The sequence below is a fragment of the Cyprinus carpio genome, chromosome A6 (genome assembly GCF_018340385.1).
Source record: "Cyprinus carpio isolate SPL01 chromosome A6, ASM1834038v1, whole genome shotgun sequence".
NCBI lineage: Eukaryota > Metazoa > Chordata > Actinopteri > Cypriniformes > Cyprinidae > Cyprinus > Cyprinus carpio.
Window position 1 is genome coordinate 10,584,706 of NC_056577.1, and position 24,292 is coordinate 10,608,997.

The 24,292-nt window shown below is 35.4% G+C and overlaps 2 protein-coding genes across 2 annotated transcripts in view; both read left to right on the plus strand.

Moving 5' to 3' along the window:
- Positions 1 to 1,316: 1,316 nt before the first annotated feature.
- Positions 1,317 to 2,354, plus strand: dph3 (diphthamide biosynthesis 3). Its single transcript, XM_019080458.2, has 3 exons — positions 1,317 to 1,527; positions 1,709 to 1,783; positions 2,065 to 2,354. The coding sequence occupies exons 1-3, from the start codon at positions 1,420 to 1,422 to the stop codon at positions 2,137 to 2,139; spliced, it is 258 nt and encodes an 85-aa protein (XP_018936003.1). The 5' UTR covers positions 1,317 to 1,419; the 3' UTR covers positions 2,140 to 2,354.
- A 4,214-nt stretch (positions 2,355 to 6,568) lies between these two features.
- The window catches only part of nck2b (NCK adaptor protein 2b), a 47,777-nt gene continuing 30,053 nt past the window's right edge, over positions 6,569 to 24,292 (plus strand). Inside the window, exon 1 of the mRNA XM_042757994.1 lies at positions 6,569 to 6,966. The gene's annotated coding sequence lies outside the window, so the exon portion shown is untranslated. The remainder of the gene's footprint in view (positions 6,967 to 24,292) is intronic.

Genomic DNA, 24,292 nt, shown 5'->3' on the forward strand with positions numbered 1-24,292 from the left:
TATATATATATATAGACTTATCATAATCTATATCTTAATCATAATCTCAGGCAGTTTAGCAAAGATGAATAGGCCAAAATTTACTTTTGGAAAAATGAGTAAAGCTCATTTCAAATTACAGGTAATGTTAAGTTGCAGTTATTGCTGCTGTGCAACTCTAGTTTTTTTTTATTTTTTTTTACAAAGGCAATTACTTGTTCACAAAGGTGACACGAGCCAATGTTAATTTATTTATTTGACTGAAAGAAGAAAATAAAGCATAAATATGCTGCACCGTGTTGTAACTTCCCTATAATGTTGCATGTTGTTTGATAATATGCTAGTTCTCAGAAAAGAATATTAGCGAATATCTTGCATTTAAGATTTGATGTCAAATACTTTTAATTGCACTGTAACTGTTGCATGTGGCCTCATGAAACCAGGTCTTGGGAAAATCTTGTTCTCCTCTTTTATCTCCTCAATAGCACAAATCTATTTGACCAATTAATCCTATTTGCATTGCAAGAATGAATTCTTGTCTCTGAGCCTTTACTCCAGTTACGTCATAGACTCACTCAACTGTAAGCTTGAAATCGTAAAATTTAATTCAGTACTAAGTTGAAAACACGGGAGGAGTGAAAACATGTTGCCAAGTATGTAAGTGTTTGATGGCAAAAACATGTGGTTAAGAGTCTTGAGTCTTGGTACGAATGAATGCCTTTTATTGTCATTATACAAATGTACAATGAAATTATAATGGCTTATATCACATAATACATATACAACAAACAAATAGTAGCTATGTGAAGTAATGAATGAAAAACATGTTAAAAGATTGTGGCTGATATTGCTTACAGTTCATTTCTCACATCTCAAATACAAGTCTGAATGCATAATGCATTACAGTGCATTACGTTGGAATAGTTTACTCAATCTTCTAGCAAATAGTATGTCTTCTGGGGTGTTTCTTGCATATAGATTTGCATTATTTTCACAGTATAACCTTGGAAATATTAAGTATGATAATACTAATATGCTATTCCAATATGACCTAACTAAGTGACTCAAATGGAAGCAAATCAAACCAACTTGCGTTGAGAAAGTTAGTTAGGTCTGCATGCCTGTGTTTGACTGAATAATAATTGATTGCAGTGTGAATTCCACTTAATCGTTTACTGAAACCCGCAACTCAACTCTAACGTTACAACCAGAAACCTGCATGTAGGCCTATTCGAGATGTATAAAAATTTGTGTAGCGTATGGTGAATGGAAATTTGTCTCCTCCTGGTGGCTAAATTGTAAACAGCTTTTTGTTGTAATTCGCTAGTTGTTGACCACGTCAAAATTGTGCGCCACGTCCTGTATGTCACTGCGGGCGCATGTGTTGAATCAACACCGGGCCACCGGCGGTGAGGCCGTTTAACCAGTAGTTGATTTAAAATGACGGTGTTTCACGACGAGGTTGAAATAGAAGATTTTGAATATGATGACGAAACAGAAACATATTATTTCCCTTGTCCATGTGGTGACAGATTTGCGATAACGAAGGCAAGTTTTGTTTCTCCTAGAACATCAGAATGGCAGTCATGACATTAAACTGACATTTAATTGATCTAATAATATACATCTGTGTATTGACTCAAGAGGTGTCAGGGTATAACTAAGTGGCAAATACTTTTAGGTGAACGAAATTCTGTTTTATTGAGGGGAAACTGCTTCTGTTTTTCAGGAGGATCTTGAGAATGGTGAAGAAGTGGCCACCTGTCCGAGTTGCTCACTTATAGTAAAAGTAATCTATGATAAGGTAGGATGTTTAGTATGTTCTGATATTTGTGTGTCGACAACTTTGGTTATTTGTTATTTTGCACAGCTATTTACAGTACATGGAAATACAGACATTTAATTTCTGTAGAAATGGCTTAAAAATACCTTCTTAGAGTATTCTGTTACTGCGACTACTTTATGATCTCTCATAACATTTGATCTCAGTTATTTTAAAGTTTAAATTATGAGAAATGTGTTCAAATTCATGTTAGTTTTTTTTTTTTAAATGCCTAAAATAGAAAATTATGGTTGTTGTTGTAGGAGCAGTTTATGTGTGGAGAAGTAATTGAAGCACCAAAAACATCAGAAAACAAACTGGAGCTGGCCCAGAGTTGAGACATAGACATCGACATGACTCTTTCACCCGAGCCTTTGCCCTGATAATGGACTTAATACACACATCTGTCATTTCACTTATGCAGATCTTTTGTGAGAAAACTGATCACATGGACTTGTGACTTTTAGCCCCAAGATTTTGCACACAATTTACTATTCTGTAAAAAGTTATTTATGTTTACAATTTTTTTTTAAATTAAAAACTTTTAAAAACATGCCCTGTTCTCAATTGAAAATACATTTTCAGGAATTGAGAACATCTGGAGTTTGATAAATATTTAATATTTATAAAGAATTATATACAAAAATACTGAAAGACTTAAATGATCTCTCCATTGTCAATGGGGTGGATTTTGGTTCTATGTAATTTGGGTGCTATTCCTGAATATTTTTTTTAACCTTTTTTTGTAAAGTGTTTTATACAGGGTTTCCCCAAGTCTGTCCTTTCAGCCGAACCCCCCCCCCCCCTTTTTTTTTTTTTTTTTTTTTTTTTTTTGCGTGTGTGTTTTAGAACTAATAATGACTAAAATCAGTGCTTATCTTACAATACCCCATGAGATTCTTCCCATTGTGTACTTCTTGGCATTACTTTTGGACACCAGGGGGTGCCATTTTTCAACAAAAAGAAAAAATATGTACAAAATAATTTTCTAATTGTAGGTCATGTATGACACCCAATACAGAATTTGTTTGAATTTGTTTATAATGCAAATGTAAATCCAAATGACTGCAAATCTAGCCTAAATCTAGAATTCAGTAACGCAAATGGCTTGTAGTTATTACAGTAGTTATTACTTCCCATACACAGGGCTGGGCAAAGATGCATTAAAATGTATTTTAAAATAAAATACCTTAATTTTAAGTGTATCAAAATAAACTACAAAATACAGCAGCCACACCAAGTATCAAAATAAACTACTGTATTTAACCAACATGTGTATATATTCACAAAGCATAATTTGGCTTTCATTGATCTGCTGTGATGAGAGAGAGAGAGGTTTTCTGTCCTTTAGATGATATTGAAAGTCCCAACTCTCTGATGACTGTGGCATCCCTCGTGAGCCAGCAGCAGGAATGCTGCACTTGGTCAATAGCATTTTAGCTCACTCTCTCAATGAACTGATCAAGGAGAGGATATGGGCTGCCACCCACCCTTCAATTCAGAGAGAATCCCTGCATAAAATGATTATTCTTTCATGTTAACTGAAGCCAATTATGAATGATGCACCATTTTGACTTTAACCAACGTGTATATATTCACAAAGCATAATTTGGCTTTCATTGATCCACTGTGATCTGAGAGAGAGAGAGAGAGAGAGAGAGAGAGAGAGAGAGAGAAAGCACTTTTCTGTCCTTTAGATGATATTGAAAGTCCCAACTCTCTGATGACTGTGGCATCGCTCGTGAGCCAGCAGCAGGAATGCTGCACTCGGTCAATAGCATTTTAGCTCACTCTCTCAATGAACTGATCAAGGAGAGGATATGGGCTGCCACCCACCCTTCAATTCAGAGAGAATCCCTGCATAAAATGAGTCAACGTCAAGAATGACCATGTTCACACAGACGCCAACAACATGACATAAAACAGACATGTAAAAGCAAACACTCATTAGCTTTAATTATTTGTATTTTAAAAATACAAAAAAAAAAAAAAAAAATGCTTTAAAAGTGAAACTCGTGACATTTGCCAAGTATGGTAACCCATACTCAGAATTGGTGCTCTGCATTTAACCCATCCAATTGTACACACACAGCAGTGAGAAGTAGACACACCGAAGCAGTGGGCAGCTATATCCAGTGCCCGGGGAGCAACTGGGGGTTCAGTGCCTTGCTCAAGGGCACTTCAGCCATGGGTATTGAGGGTGGAAGAGAGTGCTGTTCAATCACTCCCTTCCACCTACAACTCCTGCCAGCACCGAGACTCGAACCTGCAACCTTCAGGTTATAAGTCCAACTCTAACCATTAGGTCACAACTGCCCCAAGAGAGCATGAAATTTCTTCACAAACCTTCCATCAGTTGTCTTATTTGATCTATCTCTTCACCATTACATTCACTCCGTTGATTAAGTAAATAATGTTTGATAGCAACAGCTTTTCTCTGCCCAAGTCATGCAATAAATCTGACATATGCAACCAGTTAACAGATCAAATATTCACATATCCCTGTGATCTCCCAGATGAAGGTTAGTTTTAAAGTAACCAACAGTTTAATGATTAACAGTTTGCGAATGACTCATAATTGTATCCTACTTTAGTTACTTGGTGTTTGGTAACAAAGGGCCTACTTTACATCAGCAACACTGACTCAGTGACAAACAAGTCATTCATAAGAAGACAACTGATGGCACCTGTATTCATAGCATTTCGTTTCTAACTAATTAATCATTAGATTGTTAATCATAAATATAATAATATATTATGTGTCAGGCAGTCATTCATGCAATGATATGCAAAATCATGATCCTACTAAACAGCTACTTCAATTAGGGTACAATATTCAGTATATTCACTATGTCAAATATTTATTTATCAATCGTTGGACACCTATTCAAAAGTTCAAAGGTTCAAAACAAACATTTTAGCATTACAACAACTATTTAATTATCAATATGTTTTGATTTTTAACGTTTACTCAGAAAGTAGTAATAGAACTTGTCTAGGAGTGTTAACCCAACTCCAACCACTGAATCTATTGAGCGCCATAGAAGTATAAAGGACACATACATTTACATTTACATTTATGCATTTGGCAGATGCTTTTATCCAATGCAACTTACAGTGCATTGAGGCTATACAATTTTTTTTTTTTTTTTTTTTTTTTTTTTTTTACAATGTACACATACACATATACACTTATAATAAGTGCCATTGCACCAAGCACATCACATTCTATTACTCATTCAACCATGATTCCTTTTCCACTCCAACATTCCAATAATTCTTGCCCACTAAAAGCTGCACGGATATATTTGCTTACCCCGAAAGGCCTGTTAATGATTTAGAAAAAGTTTATATCACTTTATATCGTCGCCACAATATGTATTGTCATATCACCCAGCCCTAACATGCAGTAATGCTTTTAACACATTTGACAAGCTAGTTGATAAAAAAAAACAACAACAATCGATTAACTATTAAAACTGATTGGCTAACACTATTTTTCCCCTTGTCAGTGCTTTTATTCTTTCATGTTAACTGAAGGCAATTATGAATGATGCACCATTTTGACTTTAACCAACATGTGTATATATTCACAAAGCATAATTTGGCTTTCATTGATCTACTGTGATCTGAGAGAGAGAGAGAGAGAAAGCACTTTTCTGTCCTTTAGATGATATTGAAAGTCCCAACTCTCTGATGACTGTGGCATCCCTCGTGAGCCAGCAGCAGGAATGCTGCACTCGGTCAATAGCGTTTTAGCTCACTCTCTCAATGAACTGATCAAGGAGAGGATATGGGCTGCCACCCACCCTTCAATTCAGAGAGAATCCCTGCATCAAATGAGTCAACGTCAAGAATGACCATGTTTACACAGACGCCAACAACATGACATTAAACAGACATGTAAAAGCAAACACTCATTTCATTAATCATGTGACCTCTCTCACTATCTTTTTCTGTGACACATTTATAGTTCTTCTTTTGCTAAGACACATTTATGAACACAACTCACAATTATTATTTTTTTGAGAAAAACTTTATTTTTAAAACTATAATCTTTCGAACTTTGCTATCAAATGCATACAGACGCACTGGACACTAATTAACACTGCGATTAAAAACAATAGATCATTGCCTTTTACTTGAATCATATTTTTAGAACAACATCTAAGAACTTTGTAACATAATACTTGCAATCTACACTGATTGCAGAAATATTCAGGTTAAAACGATTAATAAGATTATAAACAATTCCTGAATAGGCCTACAGTTTTGGTTTTGTGCTTATAATATTGTTTTATGAAAATTAAGCTTTAAAAATGTACATAAAAACGTGAATTAAAAGTTTATATATATATATATATATATATATATATATATATATATATATATATATATATATATATATATATATATATATATATCAAATAGCATACAGAAGGAGAGGAAAAACTAATTCTATATTGTAACAGCATTTATTTTTGAAACTATTAAGAATCTCCAAATTATTGATATAATATGTCATATGATTGCCACGGTAACATTCTCACATGCATCTTTCTCATATTTCAGTCTTTCGACCTCATATTTCAGTTTTAGGCATACATCTGCCACTTTCAGTGACTAACATATCTTAGGGTGCACTTAAATTCGTAGTACACTTACAATTATGTCAACTAAACTGTTAACTAAATCCTAACTTTTTATCAGCTAAGCAATGTAAGTTATGAAAGTTTTATAAAGTGTAACCCAAGAAAAAGTAGCTTTTATATAGGCTACTGGGGGTCCCTGGGTTGGTCGAGAGTCTGGGTGGGGTCTCAGCTCCTGTTTTATTTATTTTTTTAGGAAACAGAAACACGTCGCAAATAATTAAGTTGACAGTACATGGTGATCTTGTACGTTGCCTTTCGCTTTGAGTCACGAACGGTGCTCGCCCGGGGCAGTCCAGCCTTGGCAGCGGTGACGTCATCGAGCACTGGGTTGAGCAGCAGAGAGAGCGCTGCGGCGGAGTTCCTAGGGCCTGCGAACGAAACACTGGGAGGACATCGAAAAGCACGCTGAACGGGATTTTCCATCTCTTCTGCATGCACCCACGCAGAGGCTAAAGGCTGTTTCCATCCGCATCCCTTCATTTCCCCCAAACTGTCGAGAGGCAACCTGTAAAGGTAAACAACAGCGAGTGCGTAAACTTGGTGCGTAAGCTTGTGTGGCGGCTTCACGGGAGGTGTATTCGGTGTTCGTGGTTCACTAATAGACGTATCCAGAGAATGTCTAACTGAGAAGCGAAAGCCTTTTTAAATCGCTTATAACCCAGCATAAGTCTCGTGAAGTCACACACAGTGATTTTGTCTTCTAAATGTGCTGCTGGTTAAATACTGAATTAAGCTTTTGTGTGCCCACACCAATACAATAGCAGCGAGGTCAATAAGAATTGAGTCTTCGAATCTTTCTTTGCGAATCAGAGCGCAGAGCTGTTGTTATTGTACCGAAACCAGCTGACTTTATACGATATTGTTGTTTGTTTTTCTGTGTCACTGTACAACACCACATGGCACAGTTGCAATTATTATTATTATAATTATTAGTATTATTATTTATTACTATAAAATAAAGTGCATGTTTATAAGGAGCGATTATTTATTTTAAATGTGTCTGATATTAAGTGAACAATACAACGATATTTATTTATTTATTTGTTTATTATAACAAGGCAGACCTAATTTTTATGGTACAACAATAAAACAAATACATTATTATTTCAAGTATTTCAGTAATATTTTGGGTTAACCTTTTTGGTTATAAAGATTGCATACATTTTAAGCATGGCCTAAACTATTACAATTCATTTATGTATTTAGTCTTACAAAACGATGCCATTAAATTGTCAATGTCAAGCTTTTCGTCTTAAAATAATTATACAAATATACAAATAATTCATGCTTAAAGGAACTGTTCACCCCAAAACAAAAATTCTGTTGTCGCTTTCAGCATTATTTCAAACCTGTTTGCATTTCTTCTGTGGAACATAAAAGATGACATTGCAAGAACATAGTAACTCGAAAATGTTTGGACCCCAATGACTTTGATTTTATGAAAAAATGTGTTCAACAGAAGAATGCAACAATGTGTTGGTAAATGATGACTTCTGTGTTTGGGTATATGGCCATTATGTCTAAAGTCAAACTATTCATGTAAACAACACAGTAAGATATTAAAATAATTTACCTCAAACACCCTTGTTTCCTGTCGCTCATACTGTTGTGTTAATGCTGTTGCTTGCATGGTGGTGTTGTTGTTTAGGGACCAACCAAAAGTTATTGATCAGTAGACCTGACAGTTAAAGTAGAAAAATGTCAATATATTGGATTGCAGTATTGGTCCATTATCTCTGTTTGTCTTTCTCTTCAGTGTCTGTTACTCCTCCTTCTACCCTCCTGTGGTATTTCTGTGGAAAGGGAGCATCCTTGGCTCTTTCTGCAGCATTCTAGACAGTGTGCATGCCAGAGATAACAGAATTGGACCATTTTCTGAATCCTGTAATTCTCTCATTTGCTAAGAACAGGTCATGCATAACGAACTGGCACCGTTTCCCTTGGCATTTTCATTTGTGGGCTGCAGTCGATAGTGGAAATATGGTTGGTTATACATGCATTGTGTCAATATCATATGGTGAGTGTGCTAAATTGGTTAGCTACATCTTTTTAAGGGATCAGATTTACCTTCTCTCACATGACATCAGAGTCAGATGCCGTTTAGGATAGTGCCAGCCCTCTCAAAGAGATATTAGATTTAAGCTGCATGTATTTAAATTCATACAGATGTGTAAAAATGTCATAGTTTAAAGTGCCTCTCATGTGTTAGACAAGTGTTTTTTTTTTTTTTTTTTTGTATTTGTATCCCTTAGCCTCTTAGCAGTATAATTTATAATGGTACATTTACCCTGTAAAGCCTAACATATGAAATAATAATCTGAAAAGTTATTATTATTATTTTTAAATAGAACCATTTATTGAACCTTTAGTCAAAAGGCTTTTATGGCCCATATAGTACGAGAATATTTATTCAGAGGCCCAAAGTATGCAAAAATATGCAGTTTGGTGCTGTTGGGGATTTTTATATGGCCAAAAACTAAGATGAAATTTTGATAGCTTGTAATGTAAAGCAATGAGACCTTTATAACGGTATTGCAAAATGCTTTCCTAAAATGCCCAGAAATATCAGTTGTCACTCTATATCTCCCTATAATAATGTCTTAATAAAATGATATTTAAATGATTAGTTTTGATCAAAGCTCTGTATTGCAAATAAACATTCATCAAAAGCCTGTTGTATTATATTTGATACTCACATTTTAACATGATTTTTCTAAAAAAGTGATGTATATGTATAAGTGATAGTCTTAAGTTCAGTCCAGTAAAAATTATCTTTTAATCAGTTTATTTATTATTTTCACATCGACAATTTAAAGAATCAGTTCAGTATACAGTACAAGTAAACTTTTTTTAACCACCCTTCCACCTAGGGCTGCACGATTAATTGCATGCGATTAATTGCGATTGTCATGCGCATTTAGTCAGTAAAGCCGGTTCTGTGATTAGCAGTAAATCTCCATCACCTGTTTTCAGGTGGAGCAGCATTTAATACACAGAGCCGTAGTTCTCTGACAAGCTATGCAAAATCGTGTTCATAATCGCAGACGATATAATTGTAGGATTATGAAATCGACAAAATCATTCTCGATAATGACAGCTGTTTGTGTATCTACTCAGTGAACTACGGCTCTGTGTAGTAAATGCTGCTCCATCTGAGAGCACGTGAAAATACCGCATTTAATAACATGTTTTAACTACAAATTCACTTCATAACGTCAGTCGAGTGTTTAAAATAAATCCTTCAGTGAAATGATTTGGTTTCTTGAACAGAATAATTAAGGTACACAATATTTCATTGTATTCTAAGCAGTGATAAAGGCTATGTTGATTAGCATTTCATTATAGATATACTTTATAATGATGAAAATTATAACAAGAATAATAATAAACCTTATATTGCGGTAGTCGTGTGTTTATTAGTCACGCTGAATCAAAGAAAGCAGTTAAATCTTCTGTTTATTCAGCTACAGTGACTTGAGTGTAAATTTTTATTTTAATTCAAATTATTTAATGGATCCCACCTTGTTGGGACAATAAAGTCCTCCCTACAGCTACCCTAACCTATACTTTATTTTCCACTTAAAAAAAAAAAAAAAAAAATTGATTTGAAATCTGGAAAAGGAGAAAAAAGTTTGCCAAAACAAAGGCGGATTCGAAAATGAGCATGACACACATGGGTGGAGTTAGTGTAAATAGCCTCTGCCAATAAAGCAGGCTATTTGCTCTTAGTGTAAATAGACACTCCGATTTTATTACAGGAGTAATGATATATAATTAAAGTATGTATTTGTAATTAAGCTAAAACGTGTGCTTTTATACTGAATGTTTTAGACTACTATTTTTCATAGTTATATTTTTACCATGGTATTGAGGTACTATCAAATGTGCATTTCTAAGAGACAAAAAAGTGATATTATTATTATTAATATTATCAGGCACCCCAAACCAGTTTCTTGATTTGAAACAATCGCTCATTACAGCATGCAGAAACTAAGAAATTAATTTTTCTATTTAGATATTTATTTTGTTAAGGAAAATTAATGGTCTGGTTTCTACAACTTTCACTTTGGAGCAAAAATATGGCTTTAAACTTGAAAGAAATAAAGATTTGACATTCATTGTGATAATTATCGATATCGACTGATATGAAAAAAAAAAAATCATAATTATTTTGGCCATATCGCCCAGCCCTATCTTTAAGTTATTATTATTATTATTATTTTAAGTTTACTTTATAAAAATACGACAGAAAGCATGTAGTATATTGTGTACAATGAGTTTTTCAGCAATCTTTTGATCATATTGATAATTTAGACGCCCTGCAAATTTGTTTAAATGCACATAGGTTTTATGTGATTTAAGTGTTAGGCTCAGACCCATATGCACAGAATGTAAATACTGAAGTCATCATTGTCAGAATCTGCTTCAGTCAAAGGAGTATGTGAAGATTCTCTCCTGATGTGCTTATGGCAGTTTCTTGCCTCTGTAGGTGCCAAGCTCTGCCAAAAATAACATCCTCTCTCCAGGTTTGAACTCTGGAATCTTGTCCCATTGGGATTTTAATTGCTGATCAGCATTTCAGCACCTTATTGATCTCAGATTGACCGCGGAGCCTTATTGACCTTATTGAGGAGTTATGATGGTCTGATCCTTGAGAATTTTCGACCTGGTATAAAATTACTTAGAAAGTGAATAATATCAAGGCGTTTAGTGTACATTGTAAACTATAAATTTTGTCATCATTTAGATATTTTTTTCTTTACTGGCTTATCCTTTCCCCCCATGCAGCGCAGGAACAGGGCAATTTGCAGCTCAGTGTGGATGATGCATATTTTATTAACAGTCTGGGGAAATGTAGCATCTCAATATTTCATCAGTGCACAGCTTGTCATTTGTGCCAGGAAAAAGTATGAGCCCTCCAAAAATAGGCTATGTTAAAAGCTACCATGAGGAAGTCAAATTACATGAGTTGTGACTCTTTGTTTCTGATTCTTATTATTAAAATTCTGGATCTCCAGAATAAGCCCCTGCTGAGCTCTGATCTCAGTAAAGACCTTTAGAAAGGTACCAAATTTGGGCCCTTTTTGTGCTGCTCAAAATATTAGACAGCATTAAGGAAACTGAAGGCAAAGATTGTTGATGCACTTTTTCTGATTTTGAACAGTCATCTCATGCTAATGTTAAATCGACGACTGCTTAATGTGGCAGATACATTATGTGTGTGTGTGTGTTTTGGCTTCATGTAAAGTGCATGATCCTCCTTTGTTCCAACATGACTGGCAGAGCATGTTATAAAGTTTGTTATTAAACAGATATTCAGGGCTATTTTGCCTCATTTCCCACTATATGAAAATATTTATTCAATCCTGCATGGTGTCCGGTGGACTTTGTGCCCCTGAATATGCGCCCAGTTACCTATGTGATTAATCCTGCCCTGTAGCAACATTATCTAACAGGGGCTTAAAGGAATTTTCTGGGTTTAGTAGAAGTTAAGATCAATTGACAACATTTGTGGCATGTTGATTACCACAAAAAATATTTTGACTCATCTCTCGAGACACTTACAATGGAAGTAAATGGGACCCATTTTTGGAGGATTTAACAGCAGAAATGTGAAGCTTATAAATTTACCACTTGAATTAATTCTTCTATTAAAACTTGTATATCATTTTAGGAGTAAAGTTCTTTAACCCTGCAAAGCCTAATATATGAAATCATAGTTGATATAGACTTTTTATGTCTCATGTAGTATGATGTAAAATATGGAGCTCATATTCAAGGAGTGGGAAAAACATCACAAATTGATTTAGAGAGCATTTTTTTTGGTGCAGTTGATTATATTTATAAGATTTTACATTTTTATCTTTAGATTTTTAAGATGAAATTCTGATAGCTTTTAAAGACACTGAGATATTTATGTTAGTATAGCAGAATACTCACACAGAATTATCTCAGCGAATATGACGTGATGTGACATACAGCCAAGTATGGTGACCCATACTCGGAATTCGTGCTCTACGTTTAACCCATCCAAAGTGCACACACACACCGTGAACACATACGCGGAGCAGTGGGCAGCCATTTATGCTGCAGTGCCCCAGGAGCAGTTGGGGGTTTGGTGCCTTGCTCAAGGGCACGTCAGTCGTGGTATTGAAGGTGGAGAGAGCCTACAAGCCTACACCGGCCCAAGACTCAAACTCACAACCCTTGGATTGCAAGTCCAACACTCTAACCGTTAGGCCACGACTTCCCCTTAAATATCTTAGTAAGTTGATATTTAAATGTTTGGTTTTATAATCAAAACTCTCTAGTTTTTTTTATAACAAATAAAAAACACTCAAAACAATGAAATACAATAATTCATATATGAAAAAATAATGATTTTTCTAAAAAATTATGTATCACCATTTTATACTTACATTTTAACATGATTTTTCTAAAAACAAACAATCATAATTGTTGTGGTTCCTCAAGCTGCTGCTTAAAAATAACTTAATGTTGTTTAACCAAACCACCACACATGTTTGTCTTTTATGTGAGGAAGTGGTACTATTCTCTACAAATGATAGGATTTATGTGAGATTTTAAATCTCAGCTAGAGACATACATGTAGTTCCCAGAATCAAGGCCAGATACTGTTACTGAATCTCGAACCAACTCTTGAATCTTAATGTCCCATTTCTGAGAGCATGCTTGTCGGTGTCTTCATTAAATAAATGGCAGTTTATACTATACTGATTTTCAAAGTTGTCAGAATTGTTTCCTATGAGTTCAAATGGTGTGTGGTGCGTCAGTTTACAGGAACAACAGTCTATCCAGCCTGTCACCATGCAGTGTGAGCTGAATAAATTGATTGATTAATACAGACATTAATAGAACTGTGTTTGTGAGTGAAATATGGCTACTCTTGTCATAGCTGTCAGTTTTCCTTGTAATAGCAACTTGGATGACGTGTCTAGTTTAATAGACAAGACATTATCCTGTGGTTTTATTTAATCTCTTGGTGATTAATTACATTTACGATTTCTCATATTTCATAATAAGCTGTTGTAGGAAAAAGACAGACTATTGCAGAGATATGTCTGAGGTCAGAACTATTACAGTCTCAGCCTGGTGAGAGCCATTTTTCATTGCATTACTTATTTACCCCATCTTTCCATTTCTTACTGCTGTAAGTTCAGGACATTTACAATGTTGCTTTTTTTACTTACTTCATTTATGTATTTAGTTAGTTTAGTTTGCCTTCACATTTAAAGCATTTTTAATGGACAAAATCAAAGACAATGTAATACAAATTCATTATACCAATCATTTAGTACATAACAATGACAAATGTAAATGAAGTCATGTGAACAAATTGTACCCTCATTGGTCTAAATATCAGTTAAACCAAACTAGATATGAAAGTACCCTCATTTTGAAAGGTTCATCAGTCCTCTTTTTCTGTACAGTTTGTTTACGACATCTCATTTTTTAGCTTAATGCTCAAAAATATATGCTAGTGTTTTAATTATGTCTTCTTTAAAAGTATAGTGTTTTGGTTCCATCCTGAATTATCTCGACTTGCAGATCCTTTTTATTTTATTTTTTATTTTTTAATCTAAGATACATTTTCATCAGCATTCTGTTGCATTTTAGACATGTCACCAGCTCAGTTAACGTGTTTTGCACCCAGCTGGATGTTGCCAATCTAGAAATGTGTTTGTGTGACCATTCAGCCAGAGATGGCTTTATTTCAGATATGAGGAGAGCAAGATAGACACATGAGCAAAGAGGTTGAAAAAGAGTTCCTGTCTGACCATAAAACAGCTTGTCAAACAAAATTACAGCTTGTCTACTTGACTGCCTCTCTTACTCTTTTCCCACTCCCTGTCGGGTGTGAAGTGTTGGCAGGCTGCTAACTCTTTAAATGACCTAATTAAGTAAGATAACCTTGGCTGCTTTCAGTGAAACAGGCAAGGACCTTATTTTCAGTTACAAATATATCTCATCCTCTCTTGGTAAAGTTTGATAATGTAGGGGCCTGGGGCCTCATTTATAAAACTTTACTTAGAATTCATCCTAAAAGTGCATGTATGCATGAAAGCTAGATTCTGCATACGCACAAAGGTTTTCAGATTTATAAAACCATTTTTACGCCAGAACCTGCACAAAAATCCCTTTATAAATCTTAGTCAGAGAAAGATTGTGCATACATGCATTTCCACCCCATTTCTGCCATACAATTTACATTGTTAAAAATCATCCAGTATCCTTGTTATGTTTTAGAATAAATATATCAAAAAACCCATAAAAACAAAATTGTATAAAATACTTTTCAGAGAAACTTTTTAGAAAAGAGTTGATTTGTTCTTTTACATGCACTGACCAAATAGTAGCCTACTATTTGGTCAGTGCATGTAAAAGAACAAATCAACTCTTTTCTAAAAAGTTTTTATGGGTTTTTTGATATATTTATTCTAAAACATCAGGCAGCGTCGCTCTATTTTTACCTACTTGTGAAGTGTTAGACTAGACTAGAGCGAGAAGAATTCTTACCCTCTTGAATCATTCTTCTCTTCCTTTCTGTATCTTGTTTTAGGCAGCTGATGTCTTCATTAGTTCACATTAAGGATTCATTAGACGTAAATTAGCAATCTTATTGTGTTTAATACTTCTTTTCATCCATTTGTTCCATTTGTTCATGGGACATGGGACACTCATTCTTGCATGACTCATGCTGTATGGTTTCTTAAATGTTTACATGTGTATGCTACATATTATGTCTGTGCTCTATGATCTCAGGCCAGTTGTTTATGTTTCCCTGTTCTAAATGGTTTATTTTCCAGTGGGTTTCTTGGCTAGTATCTCACCACCGTTTAGAACATAATGTAATATTTTGCCAGTGTGAGTAAAAAGATCCATTTCAGCTGCAGAAAAAACATGCTTAAACCTGTGCTCAACTGTTCCTCTGAATTCAAGTATGACTTGCTCTTTTCAATTGTTCTGTTATTAGCTTTCTTAATAATGAAACCGCGTGTCTTTTCTGATCACACAGGAAACAGAGGAGTAGGAGGAAGCCTGTGTGTGTGCAACAAACGTGTGTGTGTGTGTGTGTGTGTGTGTGTGTGTGTGTGTGTGTGTGGCACATATAAGCACTAAACTAAAATGATTTGAGTGTGATGTTAAGCAGACAATCAATATGGAATCTAATGATATTTGGTGGCACTTTTCATGAATAGGATAAAGTAAAAAAATATATCTATATCTTAAACTATATATATATATATATATATATATATATATATATATATATATATATATATATATATATATATATATATATATATACACACACACACACATATATGACAGAATCTGTAACATGGTTGCTCAAAGCATAAATTAAATAGGATAGCTAAATCTGGCTAGCTACATTAGTCCCAAGTTACTGAAATACTGATAGGTTGAAAGTATTGATAAATATTTCTCAGTTAAAGAAAATTCATCAGTTTTCTTTTTTGTCCTGTGACCATTTTTCTTACACCAACTGGGTGACAGGGTAATCATGCAGTAATAGGGCTTCACAAATGTGGGACAAGGAAACATATTGTGTTTTTGGTCAATAGATTTATTTTGTGTTTTTTTTACTATCAGTTATTTGTTTTTGCAGGGTACAGTCATTTGTTTAAATGTATACATTTATACAGTTTTAAACTAGGTACTTTTCATGAAATGTTAATGTTATGTTAAAAGTTTAACATTTCCATTAGCTCTCACTACACACACACAGAGAGAGAGAGAGGCAGACACACACACAGCATTGTTAGATTTTGCCTGGAATGCCTAAAAATAAAATCTAAAATGTCATTGGATTAAGTTTTGCTTGTTTTTGTGTCTGTAAGCTTGGTACTGTACATCAGGCTGATTGAGAAAGATGTATTAAACAACATAAAAAGGATGTGATTTTTGGTTGTTTGTTGCCGAAAGCACCACTTTCAGTATCTGTTTGGATTATTCAAAAGCTCCAGGGCTTGAACTTGCTGTTTGGATGCAAATATAGTGCATTAGCTAGTTTCCACTCTCATGTGACAACTATTGAACATATCACTCCAATATAAGACCACAATCATCAGTACCTGCCTGATTAGTTTTTAGTGATTTATTGTTTTAAACATCATCTCCCTGTTGGCCTGTATATGGGCTGGTTTGGTGAAGATTGAGGAATTAAAAATGCTGCTCTAAATATCAGCCCACACTTTGTTTGAATATCTGGCTGTCTTTCAGTGTTTATGGTCAAAATTTGTTGTAGGAAGGTGGCATTGGCTGTAATGGATGGCCGTGTTTTGCAGTGGCCCTCTGACAGGCTTTAAAACGTATTAATCTTAGTCATCCCTTTGAGAGCTGTGATGATAGTCACAACATCTCTGACTCACACACTTAGTCTATGCTCATGCAGATACTCTATATTCTTAGGCCGTGTGTCCACCAAAGCATTTTTAGCCAGCAGAAAATTATCCCCGGCTGTTTACCACCATTATTTTGATACCAAATCCGAACTTTGTTACTAAAAATGTATTTTTTATTTTATTTTTTCAAATTTGTTTTCTTATTTTATCTTAAAGTGAATGTTAGCCTACTTTTCCTTGCTTTACCCCATAGCTAAAAAGCCATGTGTAAAAGATAGTAGACTTTAATTATATTCATTCATGGTGTATTAATACATTTCATGTCAAGCCATGTTCATTTTTACCGTGATGCGCTCGCTGTCAGAGCAAAAATAGACTCGATGAGGAGACAATCACTGCGCTTGGAATACATTGCCAGAATACATACATACACACATATATATATATATATATGTGTGTGTGTGTGTGTGTGTGTGTGTGTGTGTGTATATAAATATGTATATAAACAACTATTCAAAACTATACGAGTCTCACGTATTGGGTATTTTACAGTCTTTGGTACAAGCAGAATGTGTTACAGTTGGTAAGTGTGATATTAGTCCCGCCCCTACTCTACTGTGATTGGACGCCAGACTAAAAAGTGACCGTGATTAGCAATGCATTTTATTCATTAGCTGAACGTTCTTTAACTCTCAGTGCAGAGAAAAAAAAAGTCATGCTGCTGGCGTTTTAAAAAATGCTGCGCTCCCAATGAAAATAATTGAAAAATTACACTAGCTTCGGGAAAAAAACCCTTTGGTGGACACACAGCCCTCACACACACATTCACGCTTAGTCTGTTTGTGTTCTGAAAGCAATTGGTTTCTACTATGTTTGAGAGCTCTGGTGACCAACAGTTAGAAGGCAACATGTTCTACCCTGGGGCTATTGGTCGGCTATTGGTCTGCTTTTGTCCCACTCTGGGAGCAAAGAGGCATGCGAATTGGACTGCAGTCATATGCCATATATGATCTCGAGTCAGTTAAACATTTGGTGCTTTTTGAGAGGAGACAGAAGAGAGGACATTGTATGCAGCATATGGGGTTGTCTGTTTCATCTGTTGATTCAAGACATTCCTGAGGAACTAGAAAATTATGCTAAAATTTACTGAAATCCCCAAATCATTATGCTACATTAATATCCAAATTAATTTCAAACATCTTATTTAAGGTGGGAATGGATGTTCTTCAACAAAAAAGTGAATGGCAAAAGATGGTTTTGAACCTTAAGAATGTCAAATGTGAGATAAACATTTGAACAAAGACATGATTGCTCGCTTTCAGTGCAGTTGCTGTAATGTTCACTTTAGTTTGTCTTTTATTCAAATATCAGGAAAATTGCAAATTTACTAGGAGTTGCCTAGAGGCAAGACAGTCAGTTCCAATGCATGAACACATTTTGCTGCCTGAAATCATTCTAATTTTTCCATTTTTAATTACACTGCTAAATTATGAAAGTTTCCATGTTGTATTGTTTTAATAGCAGGTTTGTGTTTTGACTCATTCATACCAGTGAATTTGAATCTTTTGAACCATTTCACAAGATGATTAATTCACAGATTCAGTCATTTCTGTAGGTTACATTATTACATTGGTAGGTGTGTGTGTTTTGAATGAGTCATTGAATCCTTTTGTCAAACAACAGTCAAACAGGTGACCGAATCACTGATTATTAAAATTTGGCTACTGACAAGTCTGCTAAGAGAAGTTGGCATCGATAGCCTTGTGGGCAGCATGCTAAAAATGAGCAAATGAAAAAATCTGTTGACCAAAAAAAAAAAAAAAAAAAGAGTGCTGAGTTTGAGTCAGTACAGTGTTTTTACACAGTGAAAGCAGAATTATCATTTATTGTTTTTCCACTTTGTGACCTGTTGAACATGACTTTAATCCAGCTATAGAAGAAAAAGTTTTAAAAGGGTCATATGATGCGATTTCAAATTTTCCTTTCTCTTTGGAGTGTTACAAGCCCTTGGTGAATAAAGAAGATCTGTGTAGTTGCAAAGACTAAAGTCTCAAATCCAAAGAGATATTCTTTATAAAAGTTGAGACTCGTCCACGCCCCCCCTGAAACGGCTCATTCTAACATGCCCCCACATAACTACGTCAGTATGTGGGAAGATTTGCATAACGCCGCACAGATGTTCACGCAAAGACAGAAGCGTACCTTCTATTCTCGTTGTAGTATTGTTGTTGCCACTGCCATGTCGTATAGACGCTGTGTGTTTCTCTGTGAAAGCAAAACTACTTTGTTTGGCCTTCCAAAAGAGGACGATATCCACTTTGTCATGCCTGGAGCTGATCCGTGCTGGTCGCTGATGAAATACATAAACTTTGCATTGTGGATCGCCGAATCGGTTTTCACCGTGGATGAAACGGCGTCCAGCCTGGGGTTGTCACATGTGGTTGCTGCAAGACCAAGGTACGCTCTTTCGTAGAATCCGCCTGCCGCACCGTTCTCAAGCCGCCCGTCTCCGCTCATTCAAGCCGGCCGCGGCTCACTGTAGACTGCGGCTCACTCTAGACCTCCAGCCTCTGCTCACTCAAGGCCGCGGTATGTGACGTTGTTCCGTTGAGAAAGCAAAACTACTTTGTTTTTGCCTTCCAAAAGAAAACATGACTAGAAATTTATAATGGGCTTTATGTTTTTGTCTCGTCGCTCTGGCCGGACAAGGCTTCACAATATGTTAAGAGGTGTAACATTTCTGTCACACGATTGAGACATTCGGCCAGTCACAACACGCTGGATAGCTGGCCAATCAGAGCACACCTTGCTTTTCAGAGAGATGAGCCTTGTGAAAATCAACGCATTTCAGAAGGCAGGGCAGAGGAGAAACAATAATGTACAGTATGTGGAAAATAATGTGTTTTTTTAACCTTAAACCGCATAAACACATTTCATTACACCAAATACACAAAATAATGTTCTTTTTAGCAGCATCATATGACCCCTTTAATTGCATTATTATTCTTTTTTTTTCACATTTGTAATTCTTCCACAGCATTTCTCTCTTTGTTGTGAAGGGCAGTGATTCACGTGCTGAACTGAACCAACATTCAGTCGGTCAAAAGATCCTCTTTCGCAACTGAGTTGTCATAATTTATTCAGTTTGGTCAAGAACGACTATATCTCATGCTATTGCCATTCTATAAAAACCAGTCACATGTTTTTAAAAGGGAGAGGGGATTTAGAATGAGAGTGATTCATTCACTTATTGACAAACGTTTGTAGGAATTGTAGATTTTGCCCTCAAGTGAGGCATGTCACCCCAGGTTGCTTCATTGGAATGTCCTTGCTTTTAGTAGTTATGGAGTAAATATGTGCTTTTTACTTTTGTGCCGTTATATTTTTCATTTCACTTTCTTGCATGTACTCACTGTACCTCATGTAGCTTGTTACTTAATGGAGTATGGGACAGAGTGTCTTTACAAAGTGAAGACTTTCACTGTTTTTGTTATTCCACTAATAAGAGACCAGTGCCTCCCTGAGTAAATTACTAATAATAACTTTTCAACTACTGTTTTACTGGAAGCAAAAGATGCCAGTCAAGTTTAGAGTAAACAAATGTTGTGCCACTATCTGTAAAATGAGTCCAGACTTTATACTTGTGTATGCTGTGTTTTTTTTTTCTTACAAACCTTTTTATAGTGAATCACAAACCTGTTTTTCAACTCATGGTTGTCGCAAAAACAAACAGGATTGTTTGTGGAGTTTAATTTGCAGAGGTATGTTTTTGTCTAAGATCTCTTTGTGCGTGCTATCTATGAATTCAGAAAAATCAAACAGAACACACAGAATCCAGGAAGAAATAAACCCTCTTTTTCACTGTGCCCTAAAAATGTAAATAATTCTTGTTAAATTGTAGAAGTTTCGTGATTTCTGTTAATTAGCCATGTTTTTTGATTACTGTAACATTTTTGGGCCCATTTATCCTGCCAGTTTGGTTGCCAAGCAAGAGACTTGTGTTGGATGGCAAACAACTCTGAAGCTAACAGAATCAACATTTCTACTACATTATGTCATCTGAGCTTTAAGCAATGGAATGCCTTCATATCAATTAGCAATATCCCATATCCAACTATGAATGCAACAAAACATTAGAGGCAGCAGACAAACAGACAATTTATTCTTGACAGCTGTTTGTGTACAGCATGGTCTCGGTTCCACATCAGTTCTTTTCCCTCTTGTGCAGTTGCTGAGATTGTGACAGGTTTAAGGTGCACTCTAATCCCCCACCCCCTGGGTGTTCTGGATGGTATTGTGGTGTCAGTCAAATTTGTTAGCTTTTTATTTTCCTATTGCAACAGTGCTGTAAGGATGATGTCTGCACCTGCATGATAGATTGGGATGGGAACAGGACATTTGGCGCCAAGACACTGCAGCTGGATCTTATGGGATCTGCGGTTTGAACTACCAGATTTGCAGTCAAGTATTCTGGAGAAACAGATTTTACATCCCTTGTGTATTAAAACCGTGGGAATTTGGAAAGAGAATAGTGGCAGAGAGATACTATGCCACAAAGAGATGAGAAGAAAAAAACAGGGTGAGACAGATACTAAGCTAGATACTGTCAGAGACCAGTGATTTCTCAACTAAAACAAGCATCAGGGGTTTTGATGTCACAAAAGCTATTTTCACATGCAGTAAAAGTTTGGAATGTTTGGAATGCAGAATAGAACAAAATGAAACAGAAGTAATCCAAAAGATTGGAAAATACTTTCTATTTTACTGGAAATTCAACAAATTGCCTCAGACAAAACTTTTAAATGTTTTTAAAGTTTCTTGGCTGTGAACTTCACTTTTTCAAATACTATGTTTAGTTGCTTCTCTGAAGTGTTCATTGCTGTAGCCGTGGAACTTGTAAACATGGCTTTGTTGTAGAATCCTGTACGTCAAGCAATCTGATTTAGACTTTCTGCTTTGAAAAACAATTTCCAGTTTAATGTAACATTAGTGTAGACGGTCTGTGAGTGTGGGGTATGAAAACCAAACTAAGTCAAGAAATAGACTTTAGAGAAGGAAACAGCATAGTGTGATTATGTTGTCATATTTGACTTGAAATAGAATATGAAAGAAGATGTTTTGAAAAATGCTCAGGTTACTCTAAATGAAGAAAAGGGCAAACCAGAGCACTCTGTCTTGTGTTTGTCAAAGATATTGATCTTGCCAGTGGTAATATCTTCTGCTTTATCTGTTGTGTTTGTGTGTACAGGCTGTACTTGGTAGTTGAAATTATAGTGTTAATAGTGAAAATCGGAGAGCAGGGAAAATGCTTTTTGCCATCATAATTTTCCATTTATTCTGCACGATGTAGAATCAAATTTTCCTTTCTGCGAATAAGGAAAACTGCAGTGTTGAGCCAAATATACTTGCTGATCTCTCTCTTTCTTTACTCCTAGGATAGTTTACCCAAGAATGAAAATTGTTGTCATCATTTTCTACATGATTATTTTATTTAATGGGACAAGAAAGTAGAGGTTTTAAAGAATGTTCATGCTGCTCTTTTATATACAACACAGTGACCAGAGGCTATCAAGCTCGAAAAAGGATTAAAAAAAATTGATACACTATGTTCAAAACTTTGGGATAAGATTTTATTTATTTATTTATTTATTTTTTAAAGAAATGAATTTTCTTATTCAGCAAGGATGCATTAATCAAATGTGACATTAAATGTTTATAATGCTACAAAAGATTTCTATTAAAGGAAATGCTGTTTTTTTAACTTCATCAAAGAATCTTAAATATATATAAATCAAAAACTTGATACAAATAGGAAATATTTCTTGAAATGTTTCTATATAATATTAAAATAAAAACAGTTAAATTGTAATAATATTTTATAATATAAGTTATTATTTATTAAATAAATATAGCTATGGTTAGTATAAGAGACTTCTATCAAAAACATAAAGGAAAAAATATATATTACTGACTCCAAACAGGAATGTAAAAGTGGCCCATATGACTTGCGCACTGTATTCCAAGTCTTTTAAAGCAATACAAAATTCACGAAGTCATACAAAGTCACTGTTAGTTGAAAATATTTACAAATGCCCAAATTAGTTTTTAAGAGTTACAGCAGAGGGGCAGATTTTCATTTAATAATGTTTTAATGTTCAGTCTGTTTTTTTGCACAAATAAATTGGTTCCAGAAGAATTTTATCTAGCTTTTTCTGTTTTAAGAGCTTGACAGCCTAGTCCTCATCCACTTTCATTTAGAGTAACCTCAGCATTTTTCAAAACATCATCTTTCATGTTGGATGGAAATAAGGAAGAGTAAAGCATGACCGAATTTTCATTCTTATTTGAACTATAACTTTAAGGTTACTTTTCTGACTTCCTGTGTGCCACAGCTGGCCTGTCCTTTCTCTGTTTTCCTCTCTTTTGAACCCTTCTTCCCATCAGGGTCAAGACTTTCCCAGAAACTGGGTTACAGGAGTTCACAGTCACATGGTTCAGCTTGACCGCCTGAGCGCTGAAAAAATATCCAGAGACACAAGTTACAGTCATTAAAACACACAAATACGCAAATGAATAAAGGGGTCAAACATGCATAAATGTGCGCACACACACACAGCTGCAGTAAGAATTAAACACTACTGCCAAAAATCCACAACAGGCCCCCCTTCTCTTCCTATTTATTTCTTTCTCACTTCCCCAGTCACTATCCTTCATCTCCTTCACAACCCATAATGCAACATTTATGCAAATTATTGTTATCACCTACCAACATGTGCATTCATGCCCATTTTATCTTATTTTTAGTTCGGTTTAGTACAGAGTTCTTTAGTACTGGTACTTTTAGTAGTCTCAGTACTCCAGTGTTGTCTGACTGCTTGGCGGCTATTTTTGAACACAGCCATGCATGAACACATATATATATGCATGAATGATCAAATGTGCTTGTTGCAAAATTCTTGAACAAAAGTTCTCTGGATGAGGTATTAATGTAAACACAGTGGGTTATGTCTTGAGGTAATGCAGCCAGACAGGACCAATATAAATAAATGAATAAAATGTTTCAAAATATCCAATCTGTACAGTGGTCCTTGCAATGTAAATTCATAACACCTAGTCCTATCATTCAAACTAAACTACCTGGTTAAACCAGTGACTGCTGTGAAAGGGCACCTGACAACCAGGAAAAGACCTAGTGACAGCTAGGAAAGACTGCTGACAGGAGGGAATAGACCCCATCGGGGCTGGCATGGGTTAGCTACCCATACCTGCAGGATCCGTCACTATAGTGCATAGGATCCACCCATCTTTGGCTATGAAAACCACAAGAAGAAGAATACCCCTGGAGTCTGTGAAAGAGGGGGCACAAGATGACTCATGGACAGACCACATGGTAACAGATTTAGGAACGGAAATTACAATGAGCCAGGAGAACAGCACAACAGAGGCTGGAA

What these genes read in the sequence shown, in the direction of transcription:
- dph3 (XM_019080458.2), top strand. Translation starts at nt 1,420, where the DNA reads ATGACGGTGTTTCACGACGAGGTTGAAATAGAAGATTTTGAATATGAT. An exon ending in ACAGATTTGCGATAACGAAG is followed by an intron (nt 1,528 to 1,708) that starts GCAAGTTTTGTT and finishes TCTGTTTTTCAG; the next exon opens with GAGGATCTTGAGAATGGTGA. An exon ending in TAAAAGTAATCTATGATAAG is followed by an intron (nt 1,784 to 2,064) that starts GTAGGATGTTTA and finishes TTGTTGTTGTAG; the next exon opens with GAGCAGTTTATGTGTGGAGA.